We start from the raw sequence: 23,559 nt of genomic DNA, 5'->3' as shown, positions 1-23,559 counted from the left end.
TCATAAATCGTTGCTCGTTCCTCGTTCCTCGTTCCTCATTCCACATTCCTCATGCCACATCCTCATCCTCATCCAATCTTCTTCTCAATCTTCTTGAAGAACTTGCCCACGCCCTTTTCGAGCCTCTCTGCTTGAGATGGCTTGTGTTGGGCGCTCGAAGTCCTGGCCGGTTTGGAATGATGATGCGTATGATGCTCGTCCTCCGTCGGTCGGTAGACTTGATTGTGGATGTCGTAGGGATTTCCCGCCGTAGCACCTGGTTGGGGTTGGGGTTGGAGCTGGCCATAGTGGTAGCTGGAATACCCGCCTACAGGGGCTTGTCCCGCGGCCAAATAGTCGGGATACTGAGGTTGCACGTGCTGTAGCGGTTTGTGTGGTTGCTCATTGAGCGACGAGTAGAACTGCGTGCCCGGGGTTTGCACGGGTGACTGCCCGAATATATGTGCATTTGGATCTTGACCGGTTGGTTGGTAGGCCGAGGCAGCTATGGAAGGGTGTCGGCTGCCGTCAGGACTGGTGGTGTTCGTAGCGGGCAGCCCGTAATGCGTGGAGAGCGATGTTCGGGGTGAGGTGGAATGTGAAGAGGCAGCTTGAGGACCGAAGGACGGTTGCGGTGAGATAGACGTCGATGCTGGCTGCGGTGCAATTGTCGCTGCATGCGGTCCAAAGGAAGGTGGTAGAGGCGATCCGTAATGTCCATATGGGCCTGGTGGCGGTCCCAGGGCACCGGCACCACCATATGTCTGCACATGCGGCTGGTAAGCGTGGAGACTGTCGTGCTTTGCCGCCGCCGCAAGACCTGTCCCATCAACAGCATCGGCTGGAGGGGGTGTATCCTCCCGGTGGGCAATCGGTTCAGGTGCGGGTGGCGCGGCTGGATTGTATGCCAGAGGGGCATACTCAGCCGATGGCGCCCGAGCGTTCACCGAGGATTGGTGACCAACATTGGCGGAGAGAGAGGTAGATGAAGTCGTCGCCGCTTGTGCTTGAGGAGACGCCTGAGGCGGGAGAGGAGAATGCGAGTGAGCGGCCTCAGTTCGAGGCGAGGAGGGAGATTCATGACGGCTGTCCTTGTGATAGGCCGGATCAGATATAGCAACATGTTCCAAGTTCTGGACAACAGGGCTGACCAAGTCGCGATCTGTTGTTGAATCCTGGTGCACTTCATCTGCCTCATGCGCCCCGGGTACCTCGTCAACGTCAAGCTGGTGCGGCAGTAACAGCCTCTTGAAGATGTCCACCACCAATTTAGCATCGTCTTCGACCCAAAAGTAAAAATCAATGGTATGGATCCGGTACTTGTTCGTGCCCGGATCTCTTGGGTCTGCGCTGGCCAGACGCCATTCATCTGGATCTCTGCCGGGACGGGCGGAGGCAGGGGAAGCGTTGGATGGAGAGATGCCGTCGACCACAAGCGTCACTTTGGTTGGGAAGGTATGAGAGTTCACAATCTTGACGCTGTCCACGAAGCCATTGAACGCAGCCTGGTCGGTGGTGCCCGGGTGGAGGGCGACTTCGATTCGACTGGTCTGGCGCGTCGAGTTGTAGTAGATGTAGAAGTAGGAGGACTTGTCGAAGCGATGGAGGAACGGCCGGGGAGTGGGAGCGTCGAAATAAGTGTGGACGTCAGCATACCTAGACGAACGACAGGGCGATTAGCACGATTGAATCGACTGGAAAGGAGTCCGAGGAACTGCGCCCTCACACCGTGGTCAGCGTCTCTTCTCCTGGAAGCGGCGGCATGTCGATTGAAGAGTCGGTCAGTTAATGTAGCAGCGTGGACGGACGCCCAAGGTCATACAGAGCCGCCTTTCCTTTGGAGGCATCAGACAGCGAAGATGGTTGCTAGCAAAAGGGCATTTCAAGCTTAAGTTTCCATCAGTGCCAGCTGCTGCAAGGCATATTCAGGGTTTCGGCGGTAAGCAGAGTACGGACGGGTATTTACTGTGGCTGCCTGCACCTGTTGGTTTGAATTCGAAGTTCCTGGGGGACAAGGACGCTTAGGCCTGAGGCTGCTAGTGACCTGCTTACTGCCTACTAGGCCCGGGCCCCGGCGGTTATCCAAGGCTGAAGGGCGGCTGCGGGGCGGCATCGACCCCTCGTCCTCATCATCATCATCATCAGCAGCAGCAGCCAGCCAGCCAGCCAGCCCAACCACCAGCAACAGCACGCCCCCGTCTTCCTGTTAGACAGACCATCTGTACTCCCTGCTGTTACCAGAATCCGCCCTTGTTGTTCATTGCGGCGGATTTTGGCAGTCGCCCTCAAACACATTTATCCGCGCATGGCTAGCACCACCGACAACCACCCATCTGCATAGCAACCCCATCGCACCAGTTCCTCCAGATGCGCACTCATGGGGACAGGTGCCCCATGCAACAGCGGTGTAGCAAGAATCGGGGTTCTTCGAGATGGGAAAAGGCTGGGAACCAACTGATGTAAGGCTGTGCCTAGCGTCTGGGCCTGGGCCGGTCCTGCTCCTCCTCCAGTACCGCCACGTAAAGCCGCGGGAGAGTTCTGTGTTGCAATGGCCACTGTAGGGGCAATATGTGACTGTAACACTTTGATCTGTGCCTTGCTCGGGTCCTGGTCTGGCGGAGACGGGAGATAGACTCGTAGAGGGATGTTCCTCAATTGCCCGGGCGACGGCATCAGACCGGCGTGGATTTTGGCAAAAGTGGGCAAGTCGTTGTCCTGTGTAGAAGACCACAGAGCCCTGCTTTCCTGCGCCCCCAGTGTCATGATGGGCTTTGCCGTGCCTGATCTCAAAAAGTCCGCCTCCTTCACCGAGTTGATGAAGGAGTCGTGCAAAACGACCGGCGTGGCAGCCATGGTTGGCTTCTCGGGGTCAGGCGCGAAATGCAAGGTCAGTCTGAACGGCAACGAGGTCGGAGCCGCGTTGTCTGCACCGGCATCCCGAGTGGACAAGACATAGATGTCATAGAGCAATCCCACCGGCAGATGCCATTTCAAGGGAACACCGTCGTAAGTAAAATAGCCGGTATAAGGGGAGACCGTCTCCGGATCGGCAATCAGCGAGGTTGAGAAGAAGGCATGCAACTTTGGAAGCAGCAAGGGAAGATAGGACAGACGTGGATAGGCGATCTACAATAGGTTAGCTGCCCGTCAGTTGTGAAGCACCCATTACCATTAGAGCAGGCGTGTGTCATGGATCCAGAAACCTACCAGATACGCATCAGCTTCATTGAAGGAGCGACACTCCGAAGCCGCCAGCCTGATCTCCAACGGTATACGCGCTTGCCAGACTATCCGCTGGAGGGTTTCCAAAGCATCCTGGGCCATGGCTAGAGCATTCCGTAGGGCGGGCTACAGGTGAGGCGAAAGCTGTAGCCTGGTCGCGAGCAACGAGCTGGTAGTGAAATCTGCCGACACAGTGTGTATGCGTCACGACTTTTCACAGGTTGTTTGGGGGCAGGGAAAATGAGACATTGAGATGGATGATATACGCCAGGAGCCGGAATGCGAGTTCTGCTCGAAATGATTCTGATTCCTGGCCTGCCTCGGCGTTCACAGTTATACCTAATTAATTAGTAGTTAGTTACGAACTTCCCAGGTTGACACCATACGGAGTGGTGCATAGAAAAGTATTGCTGACTTAGGGTTTAGTCAGCCACCCAGCCTTGTCGAGGAACTACGAATTACGTAGAACGTACGGAGTCGGAGTAGTATCCCAGGCTACCCGTACAACCTCGTGCTTCGGGGAGTCATCTCTTTCAAAGAATATCAACATCCTTATGCGTGCTCCGTACTCAGTCGTCAACTGCATCCTCATTCTTCTAGGGCCAGGCCAGAGATCACCTGTTCTCCAAAGCACAGATCAATCAGGTGGCATAGTCCCGCTCCATCAAGATGCATCACGTCAGCCCAACCTGGACGGGCTCGAGTCTGATCCCTCTGCTCCGTACTCCTGCAGACTGAAGCGGTGTGCACAATCTCTCTGACAGTCCCTTGGGGGCGTTGTGACTAACTAGGAGAACGAGTTAAAATCCATCGAGGTTAGGAGACCCCTGACCTCCCTTGCATTGCAGGTGGTCTGGTCTTGTGGCGGACAGTGCCCGCTGCCCAGTCCCTTGCCCAGTCCCTTCTAAGCGACAGGGAGGATGGTCTTGCAATCACGATTCCAGGCCCGGCATGTCTGGAAACAGAGCCAGTTGGCGTACGAAAAGTTGTTGAGATATTGCCCACTCCTCTCGGACAGTTGCCTAGTACGGACGTTGAGCCCCGTTGTTGCAGGCTGGTCCAGCAGTTCAGTCCTCGAGCAGGCCAATGCTGGTCTTCTCCCTTCCAGATCGTCGATCTACTTGCCTCTGCAACTGCAACTGGCCACGGCAGCTGCCCGGGAAGAAAAAGAAAGTCTGGAATACGAACGCGTTGTGTCAAATTGGTACATGAATGCCCGAGTCACAGCTGGGTCGACATCTGACACATCCGTGGCCGCGGACAGGTGGTGAAGCAAGGGGGAAGTTGCCGTGGCAGGCGGCAGGCAGGCGGCAGAGAAGCTTGGAAGCGCAGCTGAGTTGATTGTGGCTCCGGAGTAGGCAAGGTGCCTGTATTAGCGTCTGAAACAGCCGATGACCCTCCATCGGCCCCCATACAGAGGTGACCATACCACCAGCGGTCCCAGCGTCCAGGTTGCACAAGGAGGACATCCCTGCAGCAGGCTCGTGTCAAGTGTTCTGGAGCACGGGAAAACATCGACCGTGGTGGGCTCTCTTCTTCTTCGGCCTCGAATTTGAACAGAGTTTCAATATATTATATCCCCAGTCCGATCTCAGCCTAGTCCCCTCGTTGTAACCATTGGGGAAAGGGCTCGTCCCGTGGATAGCGGATGGCGGATGGCGGACGGCGGAGGATCATCTCTCCGTCTGGGATTGGCCGTGGCACCTTCACATCAGCCGCCTTTCTGAGGTGTGAAACACAGAGTCACACGGTGTCAGTGCCCACCAGTGTGGTTGGCACCGGAAGCCAGTACACTGACCAAGTGAGCTGCGGTGCAGTAGAGTTTGTGGACAGTAGTTGATGGGATGGCACATGCCAGGTTCAACGGGCGACAACAGCTCCTCACGCCTGTGAGCTGAGGACTAGGTGTTGCGACGGGTCCCGCAGCTGGTCGAGTGGCTTGCCGAGCGACGGGATCATCGAGTGACCGTCTGGCATCGCGGGGTGGCTGGCCGTCAAGACGGGATGGGATGGGATGATCGGAGCATGGATGGAGGGGATGGGTGCACAGCAGGGGCCAGTAGTAATGAGGCTGGCTTTCCACTCCGGCATGGTTTCTTTTTCTTGCCAGCATGCACACCCACATATGTATTGTAAGTGTACACTAGTCCCGGCGGTGATGTGGCCTGTGGATGAGTTTCGCTCTGGGATCTCCGGCATCCGCGCCGTCAGTGGTGGAACAAGATCACCGCCAGAAGAGTGGACTTTGGGTTAGGGGCATCCACGAACCCATGCTCAGCCTCGGTGCTACTGTACAGATACGGTGTACTCGTACGGTGCAAGCATGGAACCATGGTCTTTGCTGTTCTTCCTCTGCCTCTTCCTCCCCCTCCGCCTCCTCTTTCCTTTCCTTCTCCATGTCATGTCTTCGTGGAGGGCTACGGCCTACCCTGGAACGGCCTGGCTTTCACCGCCGCTGCGAGGATGTGGACGGTGGCCCATACTCCGTAGATGCAGCGTTATTCGGATAGGAGGTTTTAAGGTCCAGAAGTGCATAACATGGGCTTCAGGCCATGTCGCAGGCATGGATGCCCAGTCACCGTGATGTTACAGTGCCCTTAGCCCCCGACCCTCTCCCCCAACTGCGTATCGGGCAGAGGCCTGAGCCTGCGAAGGACAGATTGCTGTACTGGTGTTTCTGGTTCCCCGATGCGCCAATGCCTAAGAAATTCACTAGTTGACGGTTCCCCAAGCCACGTCTCTGGGGTTGGTGCGGTACGTACATCCATACTGTAACTTGGTTGCGACCGCCTGCTGCGGGTTTACGTACATACAGCAGGCATGCCTGTTCAGAGCTGGAACCTGGTGTGTGCATCCTTGACCCTTGCTAGACCTGGAGCCTTCGGCTGATTTGTCGGAACTCTGTTGATGTTGTGTAGATGTTGCCAACGCGTTGGTAGTGGTGGTGGTGGTGGTGGTGGTGTTGGTGTTGGTGCCGGAACCTGCCAGATTCCACAACACTGGACGAGCCTACAGTAAGGGCCTAAAGGGCCGATGCGGAACGCTCCTCGCCCTTAGACGGCCCAACAACCTGCAGCCCCTAGAACCTAGGTGCCCCCTGCCCCCCTACCCCTCCCTTCCCCGGTGGCCATTCCCCGGACCCCCCGGGCACTAAACCCTACCTTATCCAAGCAAACTGACGGGCTAAAGCTGCTTTGATCTCCTTAGGATCCCTCGGCTGCACCTAGCTCAGAACGACCATGCCTAGGGCCCCTAAGTTTTAGCCCCTAAGCCTCCTAGGGCCCCTAAGCCCCTTAGCCTGTGCTTGTCCCTCTGTCCCGGGTCAATCCCTTCTTGATCCTCACTACCTTACCTTCCGGAGTGCTCTGTAATTAATCAATACTGTACATACCAGTGCCAGTGCAAGTTTCCATCACTGGCAGTGGCATCAGACCACACGCCGTCCGGGTCTTGGTCCTGATGATTTGTCGAGACAGCGCGACAGACGGACGGCAGATCCTAGACTGCAGACTGCAGGCTGCAGGCCGCAGGCAGCACGCAGCACGCAGCAGGCAATGATCGCATCTCATCAGCCCTCGACCCCCAGTCTCCCGGCTTCCCCTGGCGCTGGCTTCAACACCCTTGCTCGCTCTGAGTCGAAATCCAGACTCAGCACTCAGCTCGCTTCCCACCACAGCTACGTACTACTTAACGCCCTTGCCTAGGTAGGTTCTTCCTCTCGCTTGTTTGTTCTTCCATCTGTACGGGTACTGCGATGAGATGATTCCAGTTCTAGGGATCCCCTCGTCCGCCATCACTACTCCTACTATTAATACCTTCAACCAACCTTCGGAATTTCCCATCCTTGTCATCTTCTGTTTCTGATTCCTTCTCCCTTCCCCCTTTCTGGCTTTCTCCCCTTGCGAGCCCTCCCCTCCGTACTCCGTACATGGTTCGGCTGTCCATCCACACCACATTCCCATCCGCCGTCCCCGTCCCGTTACAGAGTTGATGGGGATATCGACGTCGACCACTCAGGGCGCTGACACGGTTCCACGAGCGACGTCGGACTCTCTCTTCCGCCTGCTCCTCCCGCCCCTCCCGCCCCTGATCCTCCTATCGGTCTCCACGGTTGAGCTCGCCGGTCTCAACAGTACGCGAACCAACCATCATCATACGGATACCTAGGGTGAAGGCTGAAGAAAAATTCCATGTCCAGCGTCCCGTGCCACACTCATCAACATCGACATCGACATCACCACCAGCACCAGCACCACACTCCGGCCCCACTCGAAACATCAGTCGAGCTCCCGCTGACCGGCATATCACCGTACTGCGGCGCAAAAGGGGCCCACACTGTCCTGGCACGCCACAAGGAGACATCTCTCCTGAAGTGAGCTCGCGTACCATTGCATTGTTTTTGGACATAATGTCGGTCTGACGCTGTTCGTGGTGGTCGAATCTTTCCTCGCTGCCGTCTTGACATCGCCCCTACTCTACCACCGGAGGCAAAGTGCTACAGCCCAGTTGGACAATCCAGTCGGAGTGCTGTGAACCAACCCTTTACACATACGGAGTTACACATTGACGGAATCAATCATGATCCCATGGTCATCCTTCAACTCAAGGTGAGCCTGACCCATCGGGTATGCTGTCGGTTGGTCGCCAGCATACAGGACTGATCAAATCTCCAGCGAGTTGGGACACGAGTGGCGGATTGACCTCAATGAACACAACCTGGCACACTTTGTCGACCGCGAGGGCCGGTCACCACTGCAGGAGAGGATGAACTTCCCGATGCTCGAATCGGCGCACGAACGACGATTTGCGGTCGCTCAGATGGGCACGCAATGTTCGAACTTCGAAGCCTGGCACAAAGCACGCCTCGAATACGCTCTTCAAACCACCAAAAGCCGCTTCACCGCCCATGCGCTGGAGGGATCGAGTCCTCCTAACTCGCCTCACGTTCAGGATCTCCCTGACCTTCAACTCCCGTCTCTGGCATTGGCGCCACTCCCACCGCTCCCACCGCTAGAGATGGAGATATCTGATCTGCCCGAACTGGAGTCCGCGCGTGCAGTGTCACCACCACTACCAAGCAAGCCTTCTACCACAGCTCTGACCCTAGATCAGCTCATGAACCCGGAGCCTTTGAGCCCATGTCTAGACAATGGCCCGCCAAACCCGTCCCCCACGGGTCACTCAGCCATCATACCAGACTCGTCTCCCGAGCCAGTGGAGGAGATCGTCGATCCGGCCGCCTTGAGACGGGTCTTTAATCGAGCCGTTCACTTCTCCCTGTTGGATCGACAAGGTCGGGCCCGCAGGGATATACGCCAACGTATCTCAAAGACAGACCTACGGACAAAGTCAGGACATGATGACCTGGGCGACGGACAAAATGGCCTGACCGGCGGACAAAATGACCTGGACGACGAACAAAACGAATCCGAGCATGAGGATGACCTGTGTAGGGTGTCGAGGGATCCGACATGACCAAGGGGAATGATCGGTCAACGTCAACATCAGGTGGGCAAGGCGTGCCAGCCGTGATGAAAAGTGTTTGAGGCATCGGCGTATAAACAAGATGAGAGGGGTGGGTGATGACGAGGTATCTTACATTCCTACTCTTACCTTTGTCGCCACCATTCCAAAAACAAAACATGAAGGCTTTACGAATAGCCTCGGCCACCGGACCTGACCGCCATACAAAATATCCAACGCCATACAAATGCATCATACTACTTCACCATCACCGTACAAACTGAACTCCAACTCTTCACTCATCAAATGACTACCGCCATTGGAAACTGGGACCACAGCACCACCACAGCGAATGTGTATACGATGCCCACTGGATATTTTGGTTTTTGATTTTTGATTTTGGACAGGCACTGCTGACTTGGGTTATGTTTCATCTCCCTTCAGCCATGTGGGTTTCCTGTCGACCTATGTACGCCCGCGTCTTGCATGTCGATGGGGGATTGCGTTTGATTGAATGGCCGGGCGAAGGACAGTGTGTGGTTATGAGGTTTGTTGTCGAAGCATCCACTCTTGACCGACAGGGAAGCGTAGGCGCCGGATGGTTGGGTTTTTTGCCATTTGCCTTGGTCCGGCTGATTTGATGGTATTGATGATGATTCTGTCGCATGTTCAAGGGTTAGGGTTCCAGTCTATTGTGCAATCACAAGCATTCTACCGTCCATTCACGAGTAGGGATACGTCTGATGGCCGACAGCAGAGGATAAGGAGAGAGTATGGGTGTAGTAGTAGGTTTCTATCAGTACTCTGGTCCTGTGTCGATGGACTCGCCTCTGCCCTATGCCGAACAGTCGGGTTGCGCTGCGGTACAGATGATAGATAGGTACATATGTACGTAGTAAATGGGGGACACCTATGTCGCAGGTCGTAGGTGGGTGCCAGTAACAGCTAACCATCCATCGCTCCCCCTCCCCGGTCGAGGAAGACGACCAACCCTCAACTGGCACTCCATCAGACCAGACCAGACCAGACGAAGCCAAACCAGACTCCATTGCACCTCCAACCTCCACTTCCACCAACCTCCACTTCCATCCACCCTCCAATTCATCCTCCAATCCAACACCAATCCAGCACCAAGCAGCCGGTCCCGAAAGCTTGATAAGGCTTGTTGGATCTTGGCCTACGAGCTTATCTTTGTCGCGGGGTGGCGCCCAATCAGGCATCAAGCTCAAGCTCAACCATGACCATCACATCACCATCACCGTCACCATCACCGTCACCATCACCGACTGGCATCTTTATCATGGTCGTCAGCACCACCATCACCTGATCTTACAACTCCCGTTATTCCTATTCCTATTTCTATTTCCCCGTACTCGTACAAACAAGTCTGGGGGGTCCCTCATCCTTCGGGAAAAGCTGCACCTGCGAGGGGGCCTCAAATCCGGGGTAACGGTACCTCTACTACGAGTACTACTACTGATGCTGCTGATGCTGTATCCGTATTCCATGGTTGGGCTGGCTGACTTTATCCATCCATCCTCGCATCTTCCATTCATGGTTGGCCTGACTTTATCCATGTATCCATGCATGCATCTTCCATTCATGGCATGGCCTGGTCTGGTCTGGCTGGGGTTAGTCACGTCAAGTCAAGTTCAGTTGTTCTTATCTTTGACCCTTGACCCTTGACCCTTGTATCCGTAGACCACTCACCTCAACTCGCTTTGAACCCTCGTCTGGTCTGCGCTGCGGTGGAAGGAGGGAGGGGAGGGGAGGGGAGGGGAGATCGGAGCGTGACCTGGTCATCTTTCACTCTTACTCTTGAAAAGTTGGCCATGTGGTGATTTCGTATCTAGTCTCCAGCATCCGTACTATAGACCTAGACTCGTAGAACTAAAAGGCTGGTTGTCTCACGCACACGCACAAGCACACGCGCGTCCTCTTGAAGAAGACACTCTATTACCCGTAGAGGGGTCGGTGTGTCTGTCCTATATGTATATGTGTGCGTATGTATAGGTGTGTATGTATACCTACCTACCTACGTATATTATATCTATCGACCAGCATCCCTCTCTGCACACGTACCTTCTAAGATCCTGATCCTTTTTTATGCTTGACTCTTGACTCTTGATTCTTGACGCTTGACTCTTGACCCTGGAAGCTTGACTCTTGACGCTTGACCCTCGACGATTCCTCTTCCTCTTCCTCTTCCTCTTCCACTTCCTCTTCCTCTTCCTCCTCCTCTTCCTCCTCCTCTTCCTCCTCCTCTTCCTCCTCCTCTTCCTCCTCCTCCTCCTCTTCCTCCTTTATGATTGCTTTCGATAATCCTTTCCGCCCGTCGAGTACAGCACCCTCAAGCCAGGTCAATTCATCCAATTTAATATCAATTTCTCGTCCGTGAGGCCCGCGGCGCAGCGCAGCACACGCCGAAGTATCCGTACCAGTGTCGGTATCAGCACCGCCGAGAATTGACGAGATCCACCGACGAGAACCTGAGCCCACGGCCACGGCCAGCGCAGAAACAAGAGCAAGATCCCTTTGAAAGAGAAACCAGAGTGAGAACCAGAGCAAAGCCAAAAGCGTCGAAGTCCAATTCCAATTCCAAGTTCCACTTCCACTTCCACTTCAACTTCAGGTCAAAGTCATGGTGCTGGGCAGTGGCAGTGGCAGTGGCAAGGGATCGGTCCATTTCGGACGCGGAGGTGCAGGTATGTGTATATATATTCATTCATTATTTATTCATTGATTAGTACTTGGCCAGCGACACACTCTCACACCTCTTTCTCTCACCCTCACCCTCTCCCTCTCCCTCTCTGTGCACCTCCCCATGTCTGCCATGATGTGTGTCTGTCTGTCTGCCTGGATATGTGTCCCTCTCTGTCTGCCCATGTCTGCATGTGGGATATTCCCCCCCGCATCTCTTGCTCCAGCCTGCCCTACACCCTACCATCCTGGCATAATCAACCCACCCATCCCATCTCACAGGCAGTCGACCTCATGGACTAAACGTCGCTTCGGTTCTGTTTTTTTAGGGAATATCACCACTTCCTCACCCTTACCATTACCTTTATCCCAACCCACTCGACGTCCAAGCCACGATTATGACCACCACAACCACAATTACGACCATGACCACGACCTCGACCTCGACCTCGACCTCGATTCCCTCTCTGTGTCCCCCTCAACATCTCCCTCAAGCGAAGTCGGCGGTCGGAGATTCAGTACCGGTGTGGGCGGCGCCGGGAATATCTCCATGGCCCATAAACTGGAGCAGGAATACCAGGGCGAAGAGATGGCTTGGCTACTGCACGACTCGCAAGAGCCCCGTGTGGGCGTCGGTCTCGTCGATGCTGGAGACCATGCTACTTACCATTCTGGATACCATTCCCATACTGGCATAGGTACGTGAATCAACCACAAAACCACCCCAACCACCTAATCCTGGTATGAATACGGAGTATGCTGAGCGCTCTGCACTTGTCCCCGACCTCCACTTCGCGTGGGCGAGTAGACCTTTGTGCTTGCTGTGCCCATGCATCTGGATCTCCTCTTCGCGTGAATCAGGGCGCCTTCTTCTTTTCGGGTGGCTACCCAGTCGGACTGACTGGACGTGTTCAGGGGGCGCCGCAAATCGCCATCGGCCCACAATTACCGTTGCCGAATCCGAATCCGACCCTGACCCCGAACCATGTGAAGGTCATCCGAACAACGAGACCACGCGTCTGCGCCGGCAGAGTATGGCTAGTGTCGATCGACGGCGGCGAGAGAGTCTTGCGGGGAGCAGCGTCACCAGCGCCGCGGGTCGAAGACCTAGTAGCAGTGGCAGTGGCGGTGGCAGTGGCGGCTTGGCCAAAGCCATGAAAGATTTTATTGTAAGTCGCATCATGAGCAGATGAGACGTGTCGATGTCGTGGTCGAGTGCGACCAGATTGCGACTCAGATATGACTGCGACTGCGATTGCTACTGCGACTACGACTGCGCCCACCGAATCTTTCTCGGCCAATCTACTTGAGTCGGCGCTCTTGGAGAAGTGCGCTCTTGGAGAAATCTCGACATGGCCTGCAACTGGACTGTGACTGTGACTGGAACTGCGACTGCGACTGTGACTGTGACTGTGACTGTGACTGTGACTGTGACTGCGACTGCGACTGCGACTGTGACTGCGACTGTGACTGTGACTGCTAGTTCGAGTTTGAATTTGGGCTTGGGCTGGCGGGACGAGGTCGCCTCGTAGAAAGAATTGACAGGCAGAGTGATACAGTACACTTGCAGCATGGCCGGACAGTAATTCCGAAAAGGGCGGCGTCCTGAGGAATGATGGCAAGCTGTCTTCGAAGATCTAGCTCGACAGTGGTTTAACGGTCGGTGATCCCCTGTGGGCGTCGTGGGTGTCGTGGGTGTCGTGGGTGTCGTGGGTGTCGTGGGTGTCGTGGGCGTCATGGATCCAGCACCGCAACGGAAGGCTAAGGAGGCCGCGCTTTGTCCGGAGACCTGGATGATTTCCTTCCTCGGTGAGGTGTCGCCTCATCACGATCAATGAGCTAGCCAGCGGGTTCAATCACGCCTTGACACCAGAGCCAGTAGAGACAAGTTCCCATTCTTCGAGGAGGAGGGTTGCCCCTGGGCCAATCGAGACAAGTTCCCATTCTTCGAGGAGGAGGGTTGCCCCTGAGCCAATCGAGACAAGCACAAAAAGCAGCAAGGGGGCCGTGGTGGCAAGATATCGGGGACCGGGCCCAAGAACACTAGATCCGCGCCGAGACGGTCGGTTTGGCTCGTGGCTCGTCGAGGCTCCTTGGTGTCTTTGAGGACGCTTACGCTTATGTGGCCATGGCCAATATGAGCACGTCCGGCACACTGAACACTGAACACTGAATAGGATGGTATCTTCCGTGTGTGAGTAAGTGTGTGTGTGTGTGTGTGTGTGACATGTGCTGGCTTCGGTGGCAGCTTGACTCTGACTGGTCAATTGAAAGACTGACTGATTAGTCGAGCAAACAGAGAGATTAAGATTGCAATGCCAACATGAATTGAATTGCCTAGTCATGATGCAAGACACATGATGTTGATATTTCTGAATGATGCAAGACACATGATGTTGATATTTCTGTTCTTTGTTCTTGTTTCTGATCTTCACACATCCTGGCAATCCCCGTCTGAGCCAGATATGTCTGGCTTTCGCTGTCTCGCCACCGCCGCCACCGACGACACCACACCCCCGTCCCCGTTCAGGACTCTAGCTTCGGACGGGAGAGTATCGACGTGCTCCATGCGGGCGATCTCCAAGTCAAGGCTGAGATCTCTTCCATCCGGTCGGATCGAGACGCTGGTGCGATTCGCATTCGGCTGGGAGGCGTGAGTCACGTCGGTCTTGACTTTGGACAAGTCGACAAAGTCGGAGATGTCCATGTCGATGTTATAGCCGTGACCGTGACTGTGACCGCGACTGTGACCGCGACCCAAACTATGACCAGTAGTACTGGGGGCGGTGCCACTTCCAGCACGAGGAACAGCCGAGGACCGTTTCTTCTCCCAGTTCTTGTCGTGGTCTCTATCCCGACGGCTGTCGGGGCGACGGGAGGTCTGTCTCGGCCCGCCGACAAACTGGACCAGCTTGCCGAGGATGGCGAACTCGAGCTTCAGCTTGATCGAGTAGAAGACGGGCTTGGTGATGGTTTCGAGAATGTACAGCGACGCGCACTCGAGACCGAGCAGGCCCAGGTCCATGATGATGATCAAGACATTGATGGCCATCAGCTGATACATGAGGCGTTTGGTGTTGTCCTGCACCGAGGTGCGCAGGATCCGCACCGTCTCGGCGATGTAGATGGACGAGAGGATGACCTCCTGCACGAAGAAGCCGCACATCTGAATCTTCTCCATGACGTTGTACCCGCGCACAAAGACCGCCGTGTCGGTGTTGCCGTTGGAGCCGCACGTGAGCACGGTGGTGGGGATGTGCAGCACCAACGCGTTCACCACGATCATCCACTTGGTCCAGCGCAGGATGGTGTCGCCCTTGGAGCCCGTGACGATCAGGTGCAGGCGTGACCACAGCACCACCGCCTGGCCCGTCACCATCGGGTACCATCCGATGGACAGCAAAAACACCGAGAACCACTTGCCGCCGCCGGTCAGGATGGAAAAGTACTTGAAGATGAAGCCGAGCGAGTACGGCACAATGCCCAGGCTGGACACCACCAGGCTCCAGAAGTACAGCCCGCGGAATTTGCTGAACGTGCCAAAGATCAGGATTTGCAGTTCCACCACGTTGTACATCGACAGCCCGAGGAAGAAGGCGATCATCACTTTCAGCGCCAGGCTGTCGCCCTCGTACCCGCCCGTGATGCCCAGCCCGGCCGACGACGGCGAGCTCGACGACGCCGTGTCATTGTGGCTGTGATAGTATGTCGACGCCCGGATCATCGCGTGTCTGGCTCGGTGTTTATGTCTGCTGTTCCGGGGTCAAGAGAGGCCTGCCCATGGGCCTGCTGCTGCTGCTGACACTACCCCCTGCTGACACTACCCCAGCACACCCACTCGTGGGGTTGGTCGCTAATGGAGAAACCCTGCTTCTGCTGCTGCTGCTGCCACCCGACAATTGCGACCGTGTCCGATTCCCATGTTCACGACATAAAGAAGATAGAAGTCAATGGAGAACAGTAACTGACGCGGTTCTCCTCGACGGCGTAGGGCGTAACAGGAGTCGAAGGAGGGCAAATTACTGACGCGTCCGCAACGGCATGTAGACACACGAGTCGACGGCCCGACGATCGATCCCGGACGCGGTCCTCTTGCTAGTTGGGGGAACGAAGGAAAGGCCGCTCTTTCTTTCCTCGACAAAAAGACATAGCTCGCCTGTCCAGTGGCTAGCGTCAATTCAATGCGTGCGAAAATCTCTAGTCGGAGTCGCAGAGGACCCAACGAATTACTTAGGTAATGATTAATTCATGGCGTGTCGGGGAGGCCGGGCGCGGCGCAGCAAAAGTGAAAAGTTCGGACTCGAGAACTACGGGGTAGAGATCGGGCCGACCGCATCACGTGTCAAGGGCCTGCGGTCACGTGCAGTGCAGTGCTGACGTGCTCGGCAAGGCTGGCGACGGGAGGCTGCGGTATTGGGTATAGAGAAGTGCGCTGGCAGTAATCACTATGACATGGGCTGGGTTGTTGTTTGAGGGGATCAGTAGTTAATCCGGGAGCCTGGAGAGGAGGCCGCAGAGTTTTGTAGAGGCCATGACCGGGCGACCTTTATACCGAATACAGATGAGAACCACCACTGAATCTGATGCAGCTCTTCCCGATCGCGCTCGAAGTTCCGGGGTCCGGGGCCCCCATAACAGCGTGGTCACAGGGGTATTGGAGTCGGCCAACAGGCACGAATTGGGGATTTTGCGGCTGGCCAAGGCTTCGCAGCTCATTCAGTTCGCGTTGCAGATCTGCTTTCCTGCAGTGTGTACAAAAGATCCGTGTTGCGTCTTGTCCATTTCATTCATGTTGGGCGGGCGTGCAGTTGGCGCATATACCCGAGGATGCTCCCACCAGCAACGAATGGGTCCCTGAAAGAGTCCAGAACACTGGGAAGAGCGCCTTGGGCACAAATATTGACAAGAAGAGTACGGTGGAAAAGGTACACAGCGGTTCCGTTGAATCATTTCAGCTTGGATGCTGTGTCTTGTTTTAGTAAATGGGGGCATTCAACCTTAGCATACCACAGAAATCGCACTCTTGAGCCCTCAAGTCTACCCGTCTGAGTATGTGTTGCTCAGATCCGTGCTTATCCCTTGTATTTCTGAATGTCATCTGGACTCCAAATCATTGCCAACGTAGTCAGCAGCAATCATCACCGCGCTTCGGCACTCAGATCGAGGAAGACCCTGTCTGCGCAGATCACTAAAGCCCTTGTCTGTGCAACCTTCAACGCCTAGTCTAGGACCAGAGACTCCAGTCCTGAAAAAGTTGCATCCCGAGACAACGAATGCGAAGTTGGATGCATTTGTAGAACCTCCATTACAGAGGACTAGGTTTCTCGTGGCAGTGCTGACGAGCTGTGACATTGTCCCTTGACACTTGATTTCCTGCATTGTATCGAATTATGCGTGGCGGCCATTGTGTTCTATGTTGTTAATTGGTCTTGGTGATTCTGAGGTTAGCCAGAGAGGCGACACTGAAACCCTCCGACTAGCACGGCTGCCACCTTCTTGCTTAAGGGAAGTTCGTCATTCTCAGACCCTGACAGAACTGGTGGCTTTCCTCCCCAGAAAATGTGTTGTCGAGGGTTCTGAGCCAGGAGGGTAGTAATGTTCCTGGTCATCTCGGGTCTGCTGCTCTTGCACTGATAGTGATGGGCTCTCCACTCGCCTCAACAAATGCAGCGTGCCTGCGAGCTTCCTGCCGTAGTGTCTCTAGCCAATTGCTTCTCATGACCGGGTGTTGCCAGACTTCATCTCTTTCGGCGTCGCTGTTTAAGCCAGCAGAGGAAATCGGACTTGGACTTCTTCTGAGATTTGAGTAGTATGAGGGTGGTCTGCTTTCGTATGTCAAGGTTCGCTCCATGCTTCCTCTCGCGGACGTCAGGGCGGTATCTCCCGTTTGCAGGGCGGTCAAATCTGTCACCCGTGTGGAGGGAACCGAGACCAGTGAGGAATTGGGTGATGCCGGCCGCGACGACTGGTTCGAAGCCTCGATACTCAGATGGAAGTCTGCCGGGTTCTTTTCATCGAGACGTATCAGAGGTTGCTGCGCAATGTCCCGGTAGTCTGGAGGGTTGCCGTGGTATTTCTGCGCCAGTCGGCCGTGGTAGGGCCCATTGGTAACTGTGACGATACGAGCATGTCGGGCCTCCGCGTCAAGACCGTCCTGGGAAGCACAGCACGAGAAGGCAGACTTAATCCGAGTCATACTGTCGCCGTCCTAGGGGGAATGAGGGATGAGGGACAAGAGATGAGGGATGAGGGATCCTAAGGTGAATAGCTCTAGGCCATCTGGCAGTCAGAATGGCCATTGACACCGACGCAAGCAGATGAAGCCTGAGGCTGAGCACTGCCTCGCAACTCAACCCCCTTTGGAGGCGGGGAGGACGCCGCCTTAGGCTGCCGCCTAAGACACCCCTCGGGGGGCCCTAAGGCTAAAATACTAGTAAACACTAGTGTTCACCACTGGCCTTAAGTGGGCGGAGGACAGAGAGATACAGTAAATATGCAGTTGAATGCTGCCTGGACCACAGATCAAGCCACCGGCGCTATACCCATTGAACCCTGACTTGCAGTGTGCGCTTGTACTTGTAGCACAGCTACAGTGCAGCCAGTGTATATGCGTATGTGATTGCTAATCCTCTTCAAGCCGCTAGCCTCTGGATTCAGAAATTGAAAGTTTTTCCATTGTATCCCTTCCTTGATGGACGCGAGGCTCCGGGCGGGAAGTCTCGAAGCACTACAAACGACAAGAGATTTTGCTAGCTGTGGCAGGAATGATGTGTTATACATCTGATTCCGCATTTCCACAGGCAATGTCAGGAAAGAGGGCGGGTCAGTTTCCAACAATTCTCTGTAGGACGGAAGTAAGCTTGCTAAGAGCAAGCTACTCTTCTCTCCTCCCTCCTCCCTCCTCCCTCCTCTCCCCTCCCGCCAGTTGGCGCCATCTCCGCCTCCCTTCTTGCCCTCAGGGGCGGAGCCGGTGCACCCAGGCGGTCGAGGCCTTGATTTTTCTTTCCGATCATGATAAGAACCATGATAAGTGTGCGCTGATCGATTAATTGCGATGTGTCGAGTCGTACATGACGTTGTATTCGCCAGATCACGTCAGGTTGAGGTGCTCTCCATGATAGACCCTTCTGCTAAATACCACTGCCTGTGTTGTCCACTAAGGGATGTCTCATATAGAGTATTCCCCTGGTTATGCAGGCCAGACTTCCTCTTCCGAATAGGCGTACGCTCCGACAAACTCATGTTTGGGTCTGAATAGCTGGCCAAGTCTCCGGCGAATCGTCAGGGGGCAAAGTGTGTGGAAAGTTCCGAGGATCACAAGGGGTTGACTGGCTAGGCCAGGACAGTTCAGAGATCTTTCTCCAAGGCCTCTTCTAGAGATTTGAATTCGTCGATCATAGCTTCAAGTTTCTCGTCCATCTTCTTAAGCTCGTCTTTCTTTTTGGTGTTCTCTTTGACTAGACCATCTTTGATCTTCACCAACTGTAGTCTTTGGTGTTCCATTTTTTCACGTTCTTGCTTTTCGTGCTCAATCCGCAGTGGCATCAATTCCTGCTCCTGTAGTCTGGCCTGGTCCGGGAACAATGAGAGGTATTCGTCGAGAGGTTGAAGGGGCAAACGCATGTAAGCATGACTACAGGATTAGCGAATGAGCTCTAACAATGCAACTGAACCTACTCATATCCCTCGCACGCTCCAATCTCGCCTTTCAGGTGTCTCTGCTCATAATACAGATTCTGTAACTGCAGTAATAATCTGTCCACTTCTTGTCTGGCTTCTGCAGTCTCCTGTTTCGTCGCCCTGGCGCCAAATGCTGCTTGACGATGTAATCCGCGGACCTTGGACAGGCATGCATTGAGCGTCTTTTGTTGCTGAGCAAGGTCAAGTTTCACGTCTAGCGATGGTGTAGGAGTAGAGGGCTGTTCTTCTAGCCATGAGAGAATGGAGAGAGTCTGCGCAAGTGTGGCTTCAGAGGTATGCCTTAGAGGCTGAAGATTGGAATCGGTAATAAGATTCTGGATAGCCATCTTCAGCCCAGAATCATGGAACGGGTGAGACTTCGATACCAGGTATTAGAGACAGTACGAGAAGATTCATGGAGACAAGAGGCGCGACGCTGGAGGTTGAATGCAAAGCCACGTATTGACCAATTGGAGACTCACATTCTCCGCGCGAAATATTTTCCCGCCATCGAGAACAAGAACCATGAAGAGCGTCGATCAACACTCGCGAACCTGCTCTAAGACACCACCGAAATGGCACCCGATAGAGGCAATTCGGATACTACGGGTACCCTGAATCTTCAAGCGCAATATGAAGCACTCTCCATCCAAGAAGGAGCCCATCCATTGATTCCCTCTTCGCAATCGCCAGACTCAATCCCCGCCCACCTTTCTCACGACCCTGCAACGAATGCAAAGCGAACCGACCCGTTCGAGTTCGGGCAGCGATATCTGTCAGAATCGGATGACGTCTTTGAATATAACGCTTGGGACCATGTCATTCCAGACGAAAATCACTACGAGTACTGCGAATCTCAATATGCCGCGCAGCGTGCCGCCCCAGTCTCTGAATTCGACCAGGCACGATTCAACCAACACCCAGAAAAGTGGTGGGATCTCTTCTATAAACAGAAGACCAGTACCTTTTTCAAGGATAGGAAGTGGTTGGTTCAAGAATTCCCCATCTTGAAAGCGGTCACGGAAAATGATGCGGGTGAGAGGACAGTCTTGGAGGTGGGCGCGGGTGCCGGAAACACTGCGTTCCCGATTTTGAGGATGAATGAGAACCCGGACCTGAAGCTTTTTGCCGTGGACTTCAGCAAAAAGGCGGTGGAGACTATGCGAAGCGCCGACGAGTACGCGGCTTCCCAAGGAGTCATGCAGGCGGATGTTTGGGATGCTGCTGGCGAGGATCTGCCTGTAGGCGTTGAAGAGGGGAGTGTCGACATTGTGATCATGATCTTTATCTTCTCAGCCCTCCATCCTACACAATGGCAACAGGCTGTGGCCAACATCCACCGCGTTCTCAAACCTGGGGGAGAGGTGCTGTTCCGTGACTACGGCAGAGGCGACCTTGCGCAGGTACGGTTCAAGGCTGGGAGATGGATGCAAGATAATTTCTACGTTCGAGGAGACGGCACCAGGGTATACTTCTTCGAGAAGGAAGAGCTCGAAACTATCTGGGGCGACGGGTTCGACGTGGTGAATCTGGATGTGGATCGTCGGTTGATCGTCAATCGACAAAGGCGGATCAAAATGTATCGATGTTGGATACAAGGACACTTTCGCAAGAGAGATGCAAAGAATCAAGTGACCAGGACGTTGTCGGCCGATAGACAAGGGCAAGAATCAAGCTGACCAATCGTCAAGAGTGGCAGTGGCAGAATAACAATCTCCAGTCTGGGGATGCAGAAGCTGTTTAGGGATGGCGCCCAAGACCTCTTATCGTAAGGATCTCGGCCATGTGAGGTGGACGATCACGATGCAAGGGCCCAGAGGGGTTTTGGACGAGTTGAAGGCCGACGTGAGCCTTCTGATAAGAACCTCGTATCCAATGGTAGTTCGCGGTGCAAAGTTTGGTCTGGCATGGCGAGGACCAACACCGTGATGGTAAGGTACAAGGCCAGCACATTTGTACCAATTGGACGTGACGGGCATGGCATGTGAAGAGGCAAGTCGAGCAGCAATGGATATGAGACTGTACGATCGAACTCCTACGACGGGCGAGTCCGCGACCGGCGGTGGCTAAGGAATAGTAGTGCTAGTAGGCCATTTGCCCGTTGTTGGCTGTCATTTGCTGTCACTTGTGTCATTCCCCGCGAAAGCCTGTCAACCAGCTCAAATGACACGAAGCTGCCGGAACCAGTGCTTCTCCTCGTCAATCAAACGTGCTTCATCGTTTGGACTCAGCCTCTTACCACGACGTCAGGCTGTCAAAGCGCCACCCAACTTCAATTCTACGGGTACTGGTATTAAATCATCCATTCCTTCGCAGTCAGTCCTTACCGTCTAAACTCTCGACGTCTCAAGACATTGAGCCACAATCGTCCGAGCTCGCGTCGCCACCCCAAGCTACACCCCGCCTCGCTTTTCAATGACCATCTGACCCTGACGAACTGACGAACTGACGAACTGACGAACTCTGCCATCATCGACGTTGAACCTCTTCCAGACCTCCAAGCCTGCCGCGTGAAGCCACACGAAGACGACATGTCTTGCACTATGCCCGCAGTAGCGGTTGAGTCGCCCTCAGCTGGTTGCCGGGATTCGAGTCCGTCCAGTGAAGATGAGCGCAGGCCGCTGCGCTACAGGGGCCGGCGGCATTCCTATAATACATCGAGACGGCGACAGTCAAGCATCTGTAGTGCTGATGCTGTCTTCGTGCGGGTTGACCTTTTTCTGACCGAGCTCAAAAGCAGATTGGACCGGTTGGAGAGATATCGGCAAGACAGTCTGCTTCATTTTGACGCCCAACTCGAAAGTGCATACCAGGCACTAAGAGATGTGAGGGACTCGTGTTCACCATACCATTCGGGAGAGCTTCTATGGGGGGCAGCGCGACACCGTGCTTCCCTGCTTGTTGAGACATTGGAAACCCAATACAACGATGTCATGCCGACTCGAGAAACGCTGGAACAGAGGGCTCAAGAGGGCATGCGATTGATGGAGACATACCTCTCGGAGCTGGAGTCTCGCGCACATGCACGCAAGAAACAGCTCATCGACTCCGGTTGGAGAAAAGTCGACGACTCCCTGAACGCGACTAGGGAGATATTTGAGGAAGGCATTGACAAGGCTCTTCGTGCTCGAGACCTACTTTCTGATTCGATTACTCATGCTTTGAGCCGCGCTGCGGAGACAAGGCTGATACATTACGACGACCTGCCAATTCCCTGGAGGAACAACCCCCACATTCTCCGTGGTTATCGGTTTAACAGGACAAAGCTCGAGTGCATCACATCAGCTTTCCAGCCATCAAATGAGACCGTGAATATCTGGTCTCACGGCATAGGCTTGATCGTTGTCCTCGCCGTGGCCTTCTACTACTATCCCTCGTCGTCAACATTTCCCATGTCCAGCAAATGGGATGTTTTTGTGGCCGCCTGCTTTTTCGCCGCAGCATGTAAATGCTTGATCTGCTCAACAATGTGGCATACTATGAACAGCATCGCAGATAAATGCTTACTTGACCGGTTCGCTTGTGTCGACTATACTGGAATCTCATTTCTGGTGGCGGCCAGTATACTGAGCACCGAGTGGACGGCATTCTATTGCGAACCCATCTCACGGACGATCTACATGACCATGACAACCATTCTTGGAATAGCCGGGGTGATCCTACCCTGGCGAGAGAGCTTTAACCGCGCCGATATGGCATGGGCTCGAGTGGCCTTCTTTGTTACTCTCGCCGTCACCGGGTTCGCTCCGGTCGTGCAGTTGAATTACACACGGGGAGCAGCTTGGACCTTTTACTTCTATGCGCCAGTGACGAAGAGTGTGATGGTATATCTTACAGGAGCCATCATCTATGCAAGTCAGATCCCCGAGAAGTGGTCGCCTGGCTTGTTTGATTATGTAGGGGGCAGCCACAACATCTGGCACCTTGCAGTCTTGGGCGGGATTCTGTTTCACTATATGGCTATGGAGGAATTTTTCCAAGGAGCATTTCAAAGAGCGAGCGACGGTTGTTGCTTGGGGTGATTGCGCTAGAGGCTCATTGCATTTAGCATGAGGTAGGAGGTCTGATCTTCATGGCAACCTGCTCCCGGGTAGCATCACCTAGGCAGCTGGATGGCGGGCTGGATGTCCGATGTCCTTCATGTTTCCACAATGTAAGGCTACAGATGCCAAGATGTACGGTTGCTTCTGCAAGGCAAATATGAACATGTCCACAGCGCTTCATCTGATCCGACGACTAATCGGGCATACCATGAACCCCAAAGTGCATTTCAATCGCTAGTCCTTGGATGCTTAGCCGAGATGATAGTGCCAGAGGTCTTTTGGATATGCCGGAGAGCTGTAGCCATAGCGTTTTGATGCAGCACTGCCTGATGAAGCCTGGGACCGACCGAGAACATCCCTTTTTCGCAGTGAAGGCATTCTAGTATCTAACTTGGAAAAAGATCAGAAGACTCCAAAAGCCATATTAGAAGAAGGCTGTTCCCGTACTGTTTGTGATTGCTTATTTATGTAA

The 23,559-nt window shown here is 54.4% G+C and overlaps 8 protein-coding genes across 8 annotated transcripts; 3 read left to right on the top strand and 5 right to left on the bottom strand.

Annotated features, from left to right (window-relative positions):
- Positions 1 to 68: 68 nt before the first annotated feature.
- On the bottom strand, positions 69 to 1,743 carry A1O3_08899 (uncharacterized protein; the record flags this gene model as incomplete). Its single annotated transcript, XM_007738995.1, has 2 exons — positions 69 to 1,635; positions 1,706 to 1,743. The coding sequence occupies 2 exons, from the start codon at positions 1,741 to 1,743 to the stop codon at positions 69 to 71; spliced, it is 1,605 nt and encodes a 534-aa protein (XP_007737185.1).
- A 531-nt stretch (positions 1,744 to 2,274) lies between these two features.
- On the bottom strand, positions 2,275 to 3,303 carry A1O3_08898 (uncharacterized protein; the record flags this gene model as incomplete). Its single annotated transcript, XM_007738994.1, has 2 exons — positions 2,275 to 3,105; positions 3,187 to 3,303. The coding sequence occupies 2 exons, from the start codon at positions 3,301 to 3,303 to the stop codon at positions 2,275 to 2,277; spliced, it is 948 nt and encodes a 315-aa protein (XP_007737184.1).
- A 4,476-nt stretch (positions 3,304 to 7,779) lies between these two features.
- On the top strand, positions 7,780 to 8,676 carry A1O3_08897 (uncharacterized protein; the record flags this gene model as incomplete). The annotated part of the gene is made up of 2 exons (XM_007738993.1): positions 7,780 to 7,808; positions 7,875 to 8,676. 2 exons carry the CDS (start codon positions 7,780 to 7,782, stop codon positions 8,674 to 8,676), a joined length of 831 nt encoding a protein of 276 aa, XP_007737183.1.
- A 5,119-nt stretch (positions 8,677 to 13,795) lies between these two features.
- A1O3_08896 (uncharacterized protein) lies at positions 13,796 to 15,088 on the bottom strand (the record flags this gene model as incomplete). The annotated part of the gene is made up of 1 exon (XM_007738992.1): positions 13,796 to 15,088. The coding sequence occupies one exon, from the start codon at positions 15,086 to 15,088 to the stop codon at positions 13,796 to 13,798; it is 1,293 nt and encodes a 430-aa protein (XP_007737182.1).
- Positions 15,089 to 16,969: 1,881 nt separating this feature from the next.
- On the bottom strand, positions 16,970 to 17,560 carry A1O3_08895 (uncharacterized protein; the record flags this gene model as incomplete). Its single annotated transcript, XM_007738991.1, has 1 exon — positions 16,970 to 17,560. One exon carries the CDS (start codon positions 17,558 to 17,560, stop codon positions 16,970 to 16,972), a length of 591 nt encoding a protein of 196 aa, XP_007737181.1.
- A 1,151-nt stretch (positions 17,561 to 18,711) lies between these two features.
- Positions 18,712 to 19,391, bottom strand: A1O3_08894 (uncharacterized protein; the record flags this gene model as incomplete). Its single annotated transcript, XM_007738990.1, has 2 exons — positions 18,712 to 18,997; positions 19,042 to 19,391. 2 exons carry the CDS (start codon positions 19,389 to 19,391, stop codon positions 18,712 to 18,714), a joined length of 636 nt encoding a protein of 211 aa, XP_007737180.1.
- Positions 19,392 to 19,619: 228 nt separating this feature from the next.
- Positions 19,620 to 20,723, top strand: A1O3_08893 (uncharacterized protein; the record flags this gene model as incomplete). The annotated part of the gene is made up of 1 exon (XM_007738989.1): positions 19,620 to 20,723. The coding sequence occupies one exon, from the start codon at positions 19,620 to 19,622 to the stop codon at positions 20,721 to 20,723; it is 1,104 nt and encodes a 367-aa protein (XP_007737179.1).
- Positions 20,724 to 21,575: 852 nt separating this feature from the next.
- On the top strand, positions 21,576 to 23,066 carry A1O3_08892 (uncharacterized protein; the record flags this gene model as incomplete). The annotated part of the gene is made up of 1 exon (XM_007738988.1): positions 21,576 to 23,066. One exon carries the CDS (start codon positions 21,576 to 21,578, stop codon positions 23,064 to 23,066), a length of 1,491 nt encoding a protein of 496 aa, XP_007737178.1.
- Positions 23,067 to 23,559: the final 493 nt, after the last annotated feature.

The sequence above is a fragment of the Capronia epimyces genome (genome assembly GCF_000585565.1).
Source record: "Capronia epimyces CBS 606.96 chromosome Unknown aczIQ-supercont1.8, whole genome shotgun sequence".
NCBI classification, from domain to species: Eukaryota; Fungi; Ascomycota; class Eurotiomycetes; order Chaetothyriales; family Herpotrichiellaceae; genus Capronia; species Capronia epimyces.
This window is presented reverse-complemented; position numbering and strand designations above follow the sequence as displayed.